Genomic DNA, 18,079 nt, shown 5'->3' with positions numbered 1-18,079 from the left:
GAAAACACCATGATCTCATAAAGTGTGACAGTTACTGGAATCAAAGAGTGGGGAAGTGGGAAATCATGTCAAAAACCAGTTTCTCATCGTGCGGAGACTTGGTTAACTTTCCACCCACTACTTTGCTGACTCTTCTAACTGATTGCATGACTTGCTCAAATTCTCGTCGTGTGTATGAACACAAGTGCCATAGACCGCTAGACCAAAACCCTAGTTAATATCCCCCCATGTGACACGATTGATGTCTCGTGATTGTGGAGTCAGTTGATGACTTTATGGGACGATGAGTCCATGTATTGCTGAGTTAACATGATTTGCAAATGTTCTGAAACTCATGAATTAAATGTCTGTTGAGACGAGGTATTATTATGTTGATAACCTTAGAAGATCAAGTGTTGCTGAATTGTTGAAGATTGATAGTTGAACCAATATTCTTTAATCTAGCAAATATTGCCGGTTTGAGCAAATACTGCTCGTTTGATGAATTTTTGGTAGCAGAACCAAATAAAACATTAATTTAAGATACTGACTGCTGGGTCGAGTATAATAAATAAAAATGTTGATCATGGGATCAACATAAAATTATCAGTATTTAAATCTGCTCAGAATCACGTTTTTCTCCTGTCTAGGAGCAGTAATTATCTGAGAGTTGAGCAATATGAACTTACTGGAGTGTCATATTTCTCCTGTATAGTCAGGGAAAACCTGGTAGCATCCTGAAGATTTTGTTGCTCTATACTAGCAGGCATGCTGTCTAGGAGCCATCCAATCTTTGGATTCTATACAGAAATAATTACTGAAATTTCTCAGTATTCATGAGATGTGTCGTGGCCTCAGCTGGGAGACTACACATCTACATATACTCTGAGAGACGGCCTTCTCAGTCAGAGGTTTTATGGCATGAGCTTTCACGCTTTATTAAGAGACATGAGTCTCAATACTCATCCGATTGCCGGATCCGGAGCATGTATAATTATGGTTTTACGATTTTCCCTTGTCGAAAATCCACCATCTACAGAACCTAAGATGGGAATTCTGGTAGAACCGATCTCAACTTATATTGAGATTCAAGGTAGAACCGGCCCCTACATGCTTTGGGATACATGGTAGAACCGATCCTAGATTTTGTTAGAAATGCTGGTAAAATCGATCCTTACATATATTGAGAATCTTGATAGAACTGATCCTAGATATTGTTGGGAATCATGGTAGAACCGATCTTTATCAATATTGGAAGACTTGGTAGAACCGATACCTACCTAGGTTGGGATTCATGGTAGTACTGGTCCCAAGAGCAAAAACGATTTTCAACATTCACATATTATTTTACGTCTTTGTGTGAGTTTTGGAATTAGGTTAGAAAAATTCTAGATGTCGACACATGTACATAATTCTTATCAGTGATTTTTCAAAGATATTCCTTAATACTCAAGGTGATCCCAAACCGAAATATTGACAATCTTTTAATTAAGATTTTCGAATTATATGTTTTTGATTTTCCAGAAATCAAAACATATCTCTTGAAAACCTATATTAGTTAAGTGCTAAACTAATACTAGATATTTTCTAAAGAGATATTTCAGAATTAATATGGCTATTAATAACTCAAGAAAATCAATACATGCCTAGATGCAGTTTTTAGTCAAGTTTTTCATGTTTCCTTATCAATATGGCTATTCTTCCACACACAATTGATTACCATATTAAAGTGTGTATGATGTTTTAAAATCCCTCCTAATTTAAATTGTAATTTATTTTACAAAAATATAATTTATGCTAACGGAATTATTTATGCAAGAGTTATAACTTCAGAAAGACTCTCAAAATAAGGAAAATCTTGAAAAAGGAAAATAACTCATGAAATTGCTTAGGATTTAAGCAATTTGTCATGTCCCTTGGCTGCCCTTAGTATTTTTTGGGTGTTTTTGCGACTTCTAATATTAGAGATTAGTCTTTTATCTTGTTGCATAAGTAGTTTTAATTACCAATGATTAGATTAAAATCTCCACACGTGGTAGACTGTGGTTGATTAGGGTTAGCCGGTAGGGTTTTGGTTTTCAGTATTTAAGATAACATTGTATCTGTTGTTTGGGCATTGAATGAAAAAAAGAATATGTGGCTATGCTCTTTGAGTGTAGAGTTACCCAAGCTTCCTTATCTTTCATCAAAGTTCTTATCTTCTCCTGTGTCTTGTCAAGATCATAGTTTGTACTTGACATTTGGTATCATCCAGTACAATCCTCTTCATCGTCCTTACAATGACTGGTGCAACAATCAAAGATGTTGACTATACAACAAAGAAACTGTCCTCTATGGTTAAACAATTAACAGATCTGCAGATTAAAAAGAATACCACCGGTGTTGAGGCAGAAAAAAAATACCAGGAATCAATGAACACACTTATTGCTTTGGCACAAGAATCAAAAGCTCAGTTTACCACACTTATGGCTCACCTCATCCGCACCACTCCTGTTCAGTCTGCAGTGGGTGAAACTTCTAACAACCAACCAATCATAGAAGCTGGTATTCTATGTCTCACTACCAGGTCCCCTAAAATCGATTCCCCCAAATTTTGTGGTGATAATCCAAGGAGCTGGATCCTCAAGTGTGAGCCCTATTTCCATCTGAAGGGAGTGCAAGAACATCATAAAATAGAGCTAGATTCTATTCATCTTGATGATAAAGATGAATCTTGGTTCCAAGATTTTCAAACTGGTAAACAACTTATCTCTTGGTATGAATTTTCCACTGCTATTTGTGAACGATTCGAGAATCTAGCCAATGAGAATTTTGTAGGGTGTTTTAATAAACTTTTTCAAATCGATTAAGTTGAGGAATATTTTTGAAAAATTTGAACCATTAAAAGCTCTCATGCTTCAGAATAACCCAAATCTTAAGGAAGATTATTTTGTTATGAGTTTTCTGAGCGGTTTAAAGGAAGTGATTAAAATTCCAATAGAAATGCATAAACCCACCACACTCTCTCAAGACTTTTACCTAGATCGTCTCCAAGAGAGTTCCTTACAATCACAACAACAACTACAACCTAAAATCGCTGCTTATAGACAACCTACAACTACTACTTACTTTCATAAATTTTCACCCACCCAACAAAAACCCACCACCACCACCACTCCAGTTCCACCTACTAAATCACCCCCACTCTTTTCTACACCAACTACTCCTGCAACTAAATCTTTGTATGTTCCACCACCTATTCGTCGTTTATTTAGAGAACAACAGGACAAGAGGAGAGCACAAGGTCTCTGCTATAATTGTGATGAAACTTATATCCCTGGTCACAGATGCAAGCCATAACAACTATTTATGGTTATGACTGAAGAAGTGGAAGATGCTCCACAACAAGAACCAACTCATGATGTTGTTGATTCCCTCCATGAGTCTGATATGAAAGTTTCACTCCATGCCCTTATATGTACTATGAGTGTTGATACCATACGCATTCCAGGTTTTGTTAAAAAACATGTTGTGACCATTTTGGTTGATACTGGAAGTAGCTTTATCGACTCAGCACTTGTGCAACAATTGGCTTGTGAAGTCCATCCCATGATGATATTTTTACAGTGGTTGTAGAAGTGGTAAGTAATGGTTTGTTCAAGACTTGTGAAAGCAGCTTTTTTAGACTTAATTTTTATAAATAAAAATAACAAACTCGAATAAAAAGTGTTGTGAGAATTATGAAGAGACTGGGGCTAGGATTCCGCTATTTACCAATTCCAAAGTGATACTAATTATAATCATGCAATTTCACACGTTCAAACTGATTCTCAACTATTGCAAAAGTAGATTTTTAGAAACAACAAATGTTAATCCAAAGCATGAGACATCAAAACCCTAGGCTAAGCATGTTCCATCAAAAGAAAATACAATTATTTAACAAAAATCATAAAATCTATTTTCAATCTAGGAAAATAATCATAAATAAAAATTGCACAAATTAAATAATTAAGAATTACCACTTTTTCATTGGAAAGATAGCTTCCTCCGTCGCCCCAAGGATTGGTCTAGCTCATCATGATGGAAACACACTCAGAATTCGATTTCATTGCTCAAAAATGGTTTACAAATGATCAAAAGGGAGAAATAATTCAAAACCGGGTTTGTAACAATTATATTTGTTACAAACCAAAGAACGATACAGAGGATGTGTCACTGTTACTGTAGCTCTAAGACTGTCACTGAACAGTCGCAAATACTATAGCAAAATAAGACTGCTTTCTGAGGTCTTATGTTCTTCGTGTTCTTCAATGGAAGCAGAAGCAGCATGTTTCTCTGGTGATCGTATTTCGCCTCTGTGATGTTCCAAATCCTTCCCAAACTCTCTGTCTCCCTTCATACTAATCCTAAGACACTTATATATCCTTCCAGCACCGAAATATCTCGTCATAACTTCATCAAATTCTCCATTACTCGGCTTGAAGCAAAAAATATTCTTCGGATATTTTCTTCTCTGAATTAACTCTTCACGCGCTTAAATGATGCAGAAACACTCCAAACATGATCTTACACGCAGTATAATTGATTCAACACGCTTCAGACACATATAATCTTTCCCAAAACAACAAGAAATCCCGAGAATATTTCACGAGAATAAACACACCCCTGTTTCCTCAAAACCCTGTGATTCAGCCCAATATATTCGAATCAGATGGACCTACCAGTCCTGTATATCTGTAACAGGATCATTCCAATTGAATGCAGCGATTTAATCTCTCTAAAATTTCTCCAAATACAAAACATCAAAACTCGGGTTTTCAAAAAAATATTTCCCGCCAAAATTGTTCTTCACGAGTAAGAAGAAGGTGTGCCCCTATCCAATGTCTTGGGTGCCAAATAACTAGTGGGTGTTACTGACAAATTTGGGCTACACATAGCCGTGGGTGTCCGTTATCAAAAGTGGGGGTCCGTATAGCAAATGTCCTCCGGGTGCCCCGAGCAACTTTTCGAGCCGAATTTTCCAAAAATGTTTATTTCCCTACAAACACATAAAACACCATAATAAGTACGAAATCGAGTACCAACAATACAGAAAATTGAGGAAAACTTAGACACAAAAATGTGTCTATCAAATACCCCCAAACTTATTATTTGCTAGTCCTAGAGCAAAACTAATCTTGGAAAAATAAAATCCTAACTCGCTAGGTGGCCCTAGCGACCGAGATATAGTCTCGGGAGGGTTTACCAGAGGTGTACCCACAAAACCATTACTCCAGACCCTAGCTATCTACGCAGAACCTTGGAAGGCGCTAAGGAATCTCCTTGGTTGGCATACAATCATTGACTATAGGAGGAAGTACCCTGATGTGAAATTCCAATTGTTGTACACGAGTTTGCACTCAGCATACTAAAATTCATATATAAGTGACAGAGCTCTACTCAGATAGTTTCTGGACATCATAACCGGAGTCAACCAATCACATGGAAAGATTTAAGAAGATGGATAAAGAGAAAAAAAAATCGATGGTTTAAAGTGCACGGTGTTTCCCATATCTGTCTGAAGGCCTCTGCCAAGATGAACATATCCTAATGGACTGAGATACTTGTCTGACTAATATCAACACAACTGGCATATACAAGGGAACCAGTGGTCGATAAACCTAACTCTAGGTCAACACAACTGGCATATACAAGGGCACTAGTGATCGACTTTATTGAATTTATTCCGGTTGGTCTGATGGTCTGGTCTCAATTTTTTTTGTGTGGTATCTCAATCACTCTATTTCACCCTAGCAATGGTAACAACTTGAATCGTGTGCCCCACCAAATCACTTAAAAAATAAAAACATAAGGATTAGGATTCAACGAGATATGGCGAAACTACCATGTTTTTTTTTTAATTCTAACACCTGAGCTCTGTGCTTTTATGAATAGACTCTTTAGATGTTTCCATCTAATCAGATTGGTTCCTCAACTCCTATAACCAAGATGTTCCCATCCACTTAGATTGGTTAGTGCCAACCTTAATAAACATAAATTTCCAGGCTTTGGAGTTTATTTATTGCAACTAAAAAGTTTCTCCCATACCCCCAAAATTAAATCTAACATTGTCCTCAATGTTCTAAAGATAAAATTAAAAGCATGAACAAGCAGAAACTGTTACCACTCGAAGCAAAAGAGTTAAGGAAAGATATTACCATGTTGCATGAGATTAGGTTACCTCCCAAGAAGTGCTAAGTTTAAAGTCTTTAGATGGACATCAAATACCTCAAAAATGATTGTCACCTTCCAAAGTCATATACCAATAGCCGAAATAGTTGTGGGTCCTCAGAACCAAATAGAGCAGACACAAAAGAAAGACTACCATCTTGGATTAAAAAAATGAGCTGACGGAGCATAACTTGATCTAGGGATTTCATAAAGGCAACTAGATTTATCTAGGGTGTCTCTTTGGGCTCTATATAAGTGTCTAGGAAAACAGGTTCAACCGAATGACATGTATGTAAGAATTGGGTTTCTTCTTGGACAGTATCTGGAGGATCGGGTAGCAGAGTTTGAAGAAACTCAAGTAGTATCTTAGACGCACAAATCTCGAGTCCCAAGTTAGGGACTTTAATTAAGGATACATGACGATCACTAGAGTCATAATTACCCCCAAACTTAGGGTGAACAATATCCTCAAATGGACCAAAATCTATGGGATGAGTTCTAGGTTCCATAAAGCCAGCACAGATATTAGCTTCTTTTGGGGACTGTTCATCTAAACGAACAACATCCTCATATAAAGGATTATCAAAGAAAATCTCTAGCATAGGCTCATCAACTAAGGTGTTTGCCATGGTTACATCCTCCGAAGCACTGAAAGGTTCATCAAATAATGGATTATCAAACATAGTGCAGGCTAAAGGATCAGGAACTAGAGTGCTAATCATGTTCACCACTTCTAAATCATCTATATTAGAAGACTTAATGATATTAAAGACATTTAGCTCATTAGTCATATTACCAAAATATATGTTCATAAGTCAGGTGCTACAATTGATGACAACATTAGATATGGGGCGACCTAAAATCACCGGTATTTGAGCACTTGGGACCTGAACAGGCTGGTGTCTAGAACAACAAAATCCACTGGGTATATGAACCTATCAACCTCAATAAGAACATCTTTTATGACACCACGAGGCACTTTGACAGACCTATCAGCTAATTGAAGTGTCATTTTGGTCGGTTTCAACTTACCAAGTCCTAGATGGGTATACACATGGTATGGGAGTAAGTTAACACTAGCTCCTAAGTCAAGCAATTCCTTATCAACTACATGATTACCAATCACACAAGATATGGTGGGGCATCCAGGGTCCTTATACTTAGGGGGTATTTGGTTTAGAAGAATTGAACTTACTTGACCAGCTAAAAAGTCTTTCTTATGGACATTTAGCTTACGCTTTCGTGTACAAAGATCTTTAAGGAACTTGGCATAAACGGGCATCTACCTAATTGCTTCTCATAATGGAATGTTGATGTTCACCTGCTTAAATGTTTCCATTATCTCGTTGAAAGTCGACTCCTTCTTTGTTGGGGCTAACAAATGTGGATATGGGGCTCTAGGCACATAGGTAGTCCTATCAGGAATTTCTTGGGACTCCTTAGAAATCGTTTCAGTTTCCTCAGCTATGGGATCCTCTTCGGAAGTAGAAGGTGGAACTAAAGTATGTCCACTAGGCATGGCTACCTTATTGTCTACCGTTTTACCGCTCCTAAGGGTTGTTATTGCATTAACATGATCGGATGGTCTTTCACCTATTTCATTAATTCCTCTAGGTTTGGGTTGAGTTTGACTAGGAAACTTACCTCTTTCTCTTAAAGACTCATTTATCTGACTAACCTGGGTTTTCAACTCGAAAATATCCTGAGAGTTAGCCTGACCTATTCTCTTATTTTCTTCTAAACCTTGAGCAACAGATTGCTGAAACTGCACAGTGTTACGAGTTAACAAAGAAAGAGACTCTTCTAAACTCATAATCTTCTTATCTGAAGGGTTCCGAAACTGTTCCGGAGCTGAAGGATTCTTAGTATAGCCAAAACCTGGGGAACCTGAGATTTACTAGACTGACCTTGATTCTGGCCCTTAGACCAAGAAAGGCTGGGATGTTTTCTCCAGCCAGGGTTATAGGTTTCTGAATATGGGTCAAACTTCTGACGGTTATGGAATCTAGTGTTGTTATAAAGAGCATTGGATTTCTCCTCAACAATATGGCCTTCCTAAAAAGGCTCTATTCTACCACTATTACCACTAGAATGACCTAATTCTAAGGCTTCTAACCTTTTGGCTATTGTTGCTATTTTAGCATCTGACTCATAAGATCCTTCGACCTTATTGACATTTCCTCTACTTAGAAGAATTGTTTTCTGGGGTTCCCTATTATTTTCCCATTGTTGGGTCTTATCGGCGATTTCATTCAAAAATGTCATCGCCTCATCAACAGTTTTATTCTCAAACCCACCTGTGCATAAAGACTCAACCATGGTTGCTATTGAATAATCTAAACCCTCGTAGAGAATCTGAATTAACCTAACCATCTCTAAACCATGATGAGGAAATTGATATATTAAGTCATTGAACCTTTCTAAATACCTATATAAATATTCTCCCTCTTGTTGAGCAAAAGTACAGATTTGTGTCCTAATAGACGATGTTTTGTGCCTTGGGAAAAACTTCTGTATAAAGGCAGATGTAAGTTGGTCATAGGTTTCAATTGACTTAGAAGCCAAACTATACAGCCAAGATTTGGATTTATCTTTTAAGGAAAAGGGGAATAACCTAAGTTTCAACGCATCATCACTAAGGTTTTTAATTTTCAGAATACTACAAACTTCCTCAAATTCCCTAACATGAAAATAGGGGTTCTCATTCTATTTTCCTAAAAAGATTGGGATCATCTGTAAAGTCCCAGGTTTGATTTCATAATTTTCCTCGGTTTCAGCTAACTTGATACAAGACGGACGAGAGGTCCTAGTTGGGTTTAATAAAGCTTTCAAAGTTTCCATTTCTGGCACTACCAAAGGACTAGGAGTACTTTCTTCACTAATTTTCAAGTTTTCAAAGCTGAAATTTCCAAAGACAGGGCTCTCAAAAGAAGAGTCTTCGAGCTCCCCGCCTTCACAAGAAGAACTACTAGGTTTATCACTAATCAAACGACCTAGAGTGTTTCTTTTCCAAGCCCGCTCTCTAATAACCTCGAGCATACACTAGAAAAACAAAAGAAAAAGAAAGAAATCCTAAAAGGAAGGGAAGTTCTATGCAAACACAAACAAGGCTGACTCCACCACAGCAAACCTACTGATTTCTAGCAAACAAAAAGCATAATGGATCCACTTAGATTGTTTCTAGACTAGCTTCTAATCCTTAAAAAGGGAATTCGTTACAATTTAAGAAAACCCCTCTGGAATCAATCCGAGTTAAAGTAAGTTAAATCGAGACGAGGGAAGATCAGGGGAGTTTTGATACCCAAGGCCTCACCGGTGTTACAAGGCGGCGTATTCAACTCACAGAAACCATCATGAACTTTGAAGAATGCTTAAAAGAGTAACCAATATTTTTCGAATGACTTTCCTATTAATCTCGTTACCCTATAGGTCTCGTTCTAGTCAAATTTTAGGCTTAGGTTCGCGTTTGGTTTCGTTTTCCTAAGGCGGGAAAGAAGGGAACAGTGATGAAATCCGAACCCTTATCTTGTATGACCAGTCCTTGCCCTTTACTAGGAAATTAAAGCAGCCGTTTTCAAATCCTCAGCATATATGCAAACGAAGGAATACAGTAACTCGCTGACAGGGGATTCACGAGTGTTTCGAAAAACTTACCTCCCGTACCAGACAGGCGAAGAACCGCTGAAGTCGACTCGGGCCACGACTCTTATGTCATGTACGAACCCGAGGGGACGAGGAGATATCGTAATCGCCGTCCTTCTCTGCAAACAATTTATATTTAAACTGTCCTTCCGTAGGGTTAAAAGAATAAAGTCCCAAAGTCCACAGTCCAAAGTCCAAAAATAAAGTGCAAAAGAAAAAGATAATCTAAAAAAATTCTAAAAAAAATAAAAAAATGTCTCTCTCTCTCTCTCTTTTTAATTAATTTATATTCTTCTTTACTTTCGCTCCTTTCGCTTTGCTTTTACTCCAAATCTTTAAGTATTCACCAAAAGTTTTGGCAAATTTTTCTTTCGCTCCAAACTCCAAAATCAGTAAGGAAAAGACAAAAACCCAAAAACGTAAAGAAGAACAAATAAAATAAAAATGAAAAACAAATAAAAACCTAAAAAAAAGAAATCTAAAAACTCTAGCCTAAAGACAAGTCCGCGTCGGCGGCGCCAAAAATCGATGATATTTTTACAGTGGTTGTAGAAGTGGTAAGTAATGGTCCGTTCAAGACTTGTGAAAGCAACTTTTTTAGACTTAATTTTTATAAATAAAAACAACAAACTCGAATAAAAAGTGTTGTGATAATTATGGAGAGACTGGGGCTAGGATTACGCTATTTACCAATTCCAAAGTGATCCTAATTATAATCATGCAATTTCACACGTTCAAATTGATTCTCAACTATTGCAAAAGTAGATTTTTAGAAACAACAAATGTTAATCCAAAGCATGAGACGTCAAAACCCTAGGCTAAGCATGTTCCATCAAAAGAAAATACAATTGTTTAACAAAAATCATAAAATCTATTTTCAATCTAGGCAAATAATCATAAATAAAAATTGCACAAATTAAATAATTAAGAATTACCACTTTTTCATTGGAAAGATAGCTTCCTCCATCGCCCCAAGGATTGGGTTTAGCTCATCATGATGGAAACACACTCAGAATTCGATTTCATTGCTCAAAAATGGTTTACAAATGATCAAAAGGGAGAAATAATTCAAAACCGGGTTTGTAACAATTATATTTGTTACAAACCAAAGAACGATACAAAGGATGTGTCACTGTTACTGTAGCTCTAAGACTGTCACTGAACAGTCGCAAATACTATAGCAAAATAAGACTGCTTCCTGAGATCTTATGTTCTTCTTGTTCTTCAATGGCAGCAGCAGCAACAGGTTTCTCCGGTGATCGTATTTCGCCTATGTGATGTTCCAAATCCTTCCCAAACTCTTTGTCTCCCATCATACTAATCCTAAGACACTTATATAGCCTTCCATCACCAAAATATCTCGTCATAACTTCATCAAATTCTCCATTACTCGGCTTGAAGAAAAAAATATTCTTCGGATATTTTCTTCCCTGAATTAACTCTTCAAGCGCTAAAATGATTCAGAAACACTCCAAACATGATCTTACATGCAGTGTAATTGATTCAACATGCTTGAGACACATATAATCTTTCCCAAAACAACAAGAAATCCCGAGAATAAACACACCCCTGTTTCCTGAAAACCCTGTGATTCAGCCCAATATGTTCGAATCAGATGGACCTACCGGTCCTGTATAAGTGTAACAGGATCATTCCAATTGACTGCAGCGATTTAATCTCTCTAAAATTTTTTCAAATGCAAAACAGCAAAAGTTGGGTTTTCAAAAAAATATTTCCCTCCAAAATTGTTTTTCACGAGTAAGAAGAAGGTGTTCCCCTATCCAATGTCTTGGGTGCCAAATAACCAGTGGGTGCTAATGACAAATTTGGGCTACACATAGCCGTGGGTGTCCCTTATCAAAAGTGAGGGTCCGTATAGAAAATGTCCTCCAGGTGCCTCGAGCAACTTTTCGAGCCGAATTTTCCAAAAATTTTTATTTCCTTACAAACACATAAAACACCATAATAAGTACGAAATCGAGTACCAACAATACAGAAAATTGAGGACAACTTAGACACAAAAATGTGTTTATCATCCCACAGCTCACATGCTGGTGACAATTGCTAGACCACTAGTACTGGGGTCTTCCATAATCTCAACTGGCATATGCAAGGCAATAATTTTGTTGGAGACCTAAGATTAATCCCTTAATGGGGTTGTGATATTGTCTTAGGGGCTGATTGGCTCAGCACATTGGGAGATGTCACCTTTAATTTGGATAAACTTTCTATCTCATTCCTCCATCATGGCCACCAAATAGCACTTCAAGGATCCACTTCAAAACCCTCACTTATGATGATGAGTGGCCAAGCTATGAGAAAATTTCTTAAGAAGAACACCCCTGCCTTGGTTGGTCAATTCTTTCACATCTCTTCCACACCCACCCAATCTTCCATACCTACTGAGATACAAAATCTCCTTGAAGAATTCAAAGATGTCTTCTCAGAACCAACACAACTCCCACCACAAAGAAGTTTGGATCACAAAATTCAACTCAAGCCTAATGCTCAACCAATCATCTTGAGGCCATATAAATTCCCTTATATACATAAATCAGTGGTGGAAAATTTGGTGAAAGAAACGCTGGCTGCTGAGATAATTCAAGAGAGTCAAAGTCCTTTTGCTTCTCCAATTTTTCTAGTGAAGAAGAAGGATAACACTTGGAGATTCTGTGTGGATTACAGAAAGCTCAATGACATTACCATCAAAGATAAGTTTCCTATCTCTATCATCGATGAATTATTAGATGAACTTCATGGTGCCATTATCTTTATTAAACTAGACCTCAGATCAGGGTACTATCAAATCAGATTGTATATTCCACATATACCCAAAAATGCATTTAGAACACATCATGGGCATTTTGAGTTCAAAGTTATGCCTTTTGGATTAACTAATGCACCAGCCACCTTCCAAGCTTTAATGAACTCTGTTTTTTTGCCCTTATCTTAGAAAATTTGTGTTTGTATTCTTTGATGACATACTAGTTTACAGCAAAAACCTCAAAGACCACATTCAACACCTTTCTATAGTCCTTACACTTCTAAGACAACACCAGCTTTATGCCAATCTCTCTAAATGCATATTTTCTCAACCATCTTTACAATATTTGGGTCATATAGTCACTGCATAAGGAGTTTCAGCTGACCCTGATAAAATTCAGTGTATACAAGATTGGCCTATTCCCACCAATCTCAAACAATTGAGAGGGTTTCTGGGACTCGGTGGTTATTTTAGGAAGTTTGTGAGAGGGTACGGTGTACTATGCAAGCCTCTAACTGACTTATTAAAAAAGAATGCATTCCATTGGTCTCCCACAACTATTGGAGCATTCAACAATCTCAAATCTGCCATGTGTACTACACCAGTCTTGGAACTGCCTGATTTCTCTAAGCCATTTGTAGTGGAATCTGATGCATGCACCCATGGTGTTGGAGCTGTTCTTATGCAAGAAGGTAAAGCCATAACTTTTTTCAGCAAGCCTCTTGGACCAAGAAACTTGGGATTGTCCACGTATGAGAAGGAATTATTAGCAGTGGTTATGGCAGTTACAAAATGGAGACATTATTTATTGGGCCACCATTTCTTCATTCACAGTGACCATCATAGCATCAAGTACTTCATGGAGCAAAAGATCACCACCATTCTACAACAAAGATGGCTAATGAAATTGTTGGGGTTTGACTATACTATCCAGTACAAGAAGGGATGTGAAAATAAAGTGGCAGATGCACTCTCAAGGCTTCATTCTGACATTCCATCATCTAGATGCATCTCTATGGATCTTTATACTCCCAAGTGGGCTCAATAAATAATCAGCAGTTATGAGCAAGACCCTATGGCTGCTACAATGATCACTCAACTACTTGTCAGCCCTACCTCCATTCCTAACTTCACTTACACAGAGGGCATATTGAGATATAGGGGGAGACGTTATGTAGGTATTGGGAATCAACTAGGGCAGAAGTTATTAGACTCTATCCATTCTTCATCAGTGGGTGGTCACTCTGGTATTCAAGGCAGCTACCAGAGAGCCAAGCAGTATTTCTATTGGAAAGGCCTCAAAAAAGACACCACCTTGTTTGTTAGCCACTTTGACACTTGCCAAAGAAACAAAGTTGAGCACATTCACCCTGCAGGTCTACTTCAACCTCTGCCAATTCCCTCTCAAGCTTGGCAGTATATCTCTTTGGACTTTGTGGAGGGATTACCATAGTCCAACAAGAAATATGTTATCATGGTGGTTGTTGACAGGCCCACAAAGTATAAACAATTTGTTGCTTTAACTCATCCTAAAACAGCACTTACTGTGGCTCAAGAATTCTTACGCCATATTTTCAAGCTCCATGGTCTGCCAATCTCTATTGTCTATGATAGAGACAAAGTGTTCACCAGTGCTTTTTGGCAAGAGCTCTTCAAATCATTGGGCACCAGATTAAACTTGAATACTGCATACCATCCACAAACTAATGGTCAAACAAAGAGGGTAAATGCATGCTTGGAAAGATATCTAAGATGCATGTCTGGTCATAAACCAATTATCACTCCAGCTTAAAAATGCCTCCATTCACTACACTTTATGGTTATGCACCACCACATCTAGCTTTTCCTGTGTAAGTCACATCTTCAGTTGCTGTTGTTGAGAGATACTTGAAGGACAAAGATGCCATGTTGGATCTTCTCAAAGAATCTCTTCATAAGTCCCAAGAGAGGATGAAGTTCTTTGCTGATCATAAAAGATCTGACAGATCATTTGAGGTGGGAGAACAAGTTTATTTGAAGTTGCAACCCTACATGCAGTCTTCTATGGCAATCATAAGCAACTTCAAACTATCACCAAGGTACTATGGACCCTTACAAATAACTCATAAAGTTGGAAAAGTAGCTTTCAGATTGGCTCTCCCTCCTACATCCAAAATGTCTCCCAATTGAAGAAGAAGCTTGGAGCAGCTGCCATTACTGCACCTACTCTACCCTTAAATGATGAAGAAGGTGGGATTGTTTTGATTCCAGTTGCTTCTTTAGAACTTCTCCAAGATTATCGCAAGGGCAACATGGTCCTATAGGTTCTTATCCAATAGTCTCACACTGCACCAGAAGACGCGACTTTGCAACACATTGCGAACGTTCAAGCCCATTTTCCAAAATTTAATCTTTGAGGACAAAGATTATGTGAAGGGGAGGGTATTTGTCATGTCCCTTGGCTGACCTTAGTATTTTTTGGGTATTTTTGCGACTTCTAATCATTAGAGATTAGTTTTTTATCTTGTTGCATAACTAATTTTAATTACCAAATCCCCACACGTGGTAGACTGTGGTTGATTAGGGTTAGCCAGTAGGGTTTTGGTTTTCAGTATTTAAGACAACATTGTATCTGTTGTTTGGGAATTGAATGAAAAAACGAATCTGAGGCTGCGCTCTTTGAGTGTAGAGTTATCCAAGCTTCCTTATCTTTTATCAGAGTTCTTATCTTCTCCTATGTATTGTCAAGGTCATATTTTGTACTTGACATAATTGTTCATATAAATAAAAGGTTCATGTAAGATGTACAATCCATCCCTTGGAAAATTGGTGTAAGCTTCGTAAGGTTGTTTTCCACTACCTCAGTTTTTCGGGAAAAATAGTGAAATAAAAAAAACTTTGTTTTGGGGATCACAAAGCATGAGTTGGTAATAGTATTCTCGGTAGTTATGTAACTTGTAATCTAGGTTAATTAATAATTCTTATCCATTCTAAGGTCTTTCTCTTCTTATATAAGACCATTCAAGTATTGTTGATCATAAACCATTGGTTTGACAGATTTCATCTCATGATCGTAAACCGACACTAGTTGGTCGAAATCTGGACTAGAAATAAAACTTCAATTAAGGTGTCTTATAAATTCCTTATGAAGTTTTAACAAGATATTATTCTAGTTTTTTTTGTTGTAGAATAATTAGGTTTCTCTTCCAGTTTAATAAACCCTAATCTACAAGTTTGTTTTGATTTACTTTTCTAGTAATTGTTAAAAACAAATTTCCAAAACATTGATTCACATCTAAAGGGAAATCAAATCGGTGTTTTGTGAAAGCAAAATATCAAAAAGTATCAATGGTATTATTGCATCTTCTAAAGAGAACTACTTTTTTCTAGAGGATTTTCGAGAGTACGTAGCTTCTAAGGAGAAATGGTATTCTGTTAGAAGATTTTAGAAATTAGATTCTAAAGGGAATTGGTGTTCTGATAGAAGATTTTAGATAGTAGCTTCTAAAGAGAATTGGTGTTTGACTAGGAGTTTGGTGTTATAGCTTGTGTTCAAATATGGACGAGGTCTCGAGTTTTTTATGCTATTGCGGTTTCCTCGTTGTCAAAATTTATCTATATCTTGCTTTACTTTTTACTTCCTTATTATATATTTGTTGATATAATTAAATTAAAAGCAAGTGATTCAATATTCAACCTGGACAGTTTTAACTAAAACTGTCTTGTGAATTCGTATCTTGAAATATAGATTACAGGACATGTTTTTGTTGGAATTCGGTTCGATTTACTGGTCCAGTACATACTAGGTTGTTCTTGGATATTGATTTTTTAGATATAGTCCTAGAAATCTTGTATGCGATCAGGTTTATAGATCACTGATCTAAACTACTGATTGTACAAGAAAGATAAACAATATATACATATTTTTCAAGGATCATTAAGTTGGTCTACTTGATATTATATTAGGTTTTGTCTTATATGTCCAAATGAAAAATTCGGTGGTGTACTTGGTACCCCATGCATTTTCGATTGTATCAGAGCAGGAAAACACTATAAAGACCGAATAAGTCTGTGCTTGTAATGATCTTACATATAGATATATTATCGAATACGGAACACACAAAATTTGATTTTGTTTAAAGTTTAAACGTAACAGCTGAGGGAACTGTCGCATCTAAATCAATATCTCAACATCCACATGAAATCACCTTGCGTGAATCTACTAGACAAGTTTTTCTTGTTAATAATGTGGAAACTGTTGATGACTTAGAAACACACCTAGGAAAAAAGTTATATCAACTTTCCGATGAAGGTGATTCAAATATTGGTAGAGATGTAGATTAGGAAATCTCTTATATAGTTTTCAAATCAGGGTTTGCAATCAATGTTAGCTTAGTAACAAAGCATTCAATATTCACCGTTAGATGAAAACCTGATTATACTCAAGGTAATATCTTTCAACCGTTAGATTGAATCTTATCATGTTACACACAAATGAAATGTATTTCATTTAGGGTTGAGTAGCCGCACCTAAACCTGTATATTTAGTTGGTTCAACAATAGTTAACCAAATGGTTAGTCATATGAGCACTTTCATATCAACCATATTCATCTTTATCACAACTAGTTCAAATGACTTCAAAATAAATAGTTGGAGAGTTGTTCAATTGCTTAGATCTTTATGAATAGACACAGCTGAAACAAAATCGGTTTGATTCATTTGAATCAATTCATGAACATTATAGCAACGGTTTGCAAAGATTGCATTCCTTATAACTTATATGTTTAAGTTCATGAACAATCGATTTGAGAAAATAACCAGATCAAGTATGCGTACGGGTATGCATACTTAAGCAACCAGATTTAAATTGGTTTTGGTTTCCAAACTTAGCAGAAAATTTCGGGTAGAAAAGTTCCGCCAGTATGCGTACGGGTACGCATACTTTAGGTGACTGGTTAAGAGTTTGTAAACTCCAAACTCAGCAGATATTCACGGACGTGAACTTCCGCCAGTATGCGTACGAGTACGCGTACTTAACCCGTCTCCTTCACCAATTCCGTATACACACATATGCACACACTTGGTTCCCGGTTTATGGATTTATAAACTAATGTGCGAACACACTATATATGCTTATATCCAAAGATGGTTACATAATCCCAACTCTACATTTCAATCATTGAAACATTCTTAGAGGATGTTATATAGTTGTTGTTCACAAACTATTTTTCATCAAAGCGATTTTCAAGATATTGAAATGTCATCATGACATTCGTCACAATTAAATATGAACTTGGTTAAATCAAAAGCTTACCAACACATATTTCGAGAAATATATAGGCGAGATAAACTCGGCTCGAAATAGCAAATGTGTATAATTGAAATCTATATACTTATACGAATTTTGTCTCAAGAGTAAGAGACAAAGTAGATATACTTTTTGAGTGATAGATAAGTTCAAGTCTCCACATACCTTTTAGTCGGATGAAGTTCCACTGGTTATAGTGAACTCACTACAATTGTTA

General features: G+C 36.8%; 1 protein-coding gene across 1 annotated transcript; it reads left to right on the top strand.

Moving 5' to 3' along the window:
* The first annotated feature begins 14,048 nt into the window (after nucleotides 1-14,048).
* Nucleotides 14,049-14,877, top strand: LOC113291194 (uncharacterized protein K02A2.6-like). Its single transcript, XM_026540756.1, has 3 exons — nucleotides 14,049-14,297; nucleotides 14,456-14,652; nucleotides 14,697-14,877. Exons 1-3 carry the CDS (start codon nucleotides 14,049-14,051, stop codon nucleotides 14,875-14,877), a joined length of 627 nt encoding a protein of 208 aa, XP_026396541.1.
* Nucleotides 14,878-18,079: the final 3,202 nt, after the last annotated feature.

The sequence above is a fragment of the Papaver somniferum genome, chromosome 6 (genome assembly GCF_003573695.1).
Source record: "Papaver somniferum cultivar HN1 chromosome 6, ASM357369v1, whole genome shotgun sequence".
NCBI lineage: Eukaryota > Viridiplantae > Streptophyta > Magnoliopsida > Ranunculales > Papaveraceae > Papaver > Papaver somniferum.
Note: the sequence above shows the minus strand (reverse complement) of the source record. Positions and strands in the feature narration are given on the sequence as shown.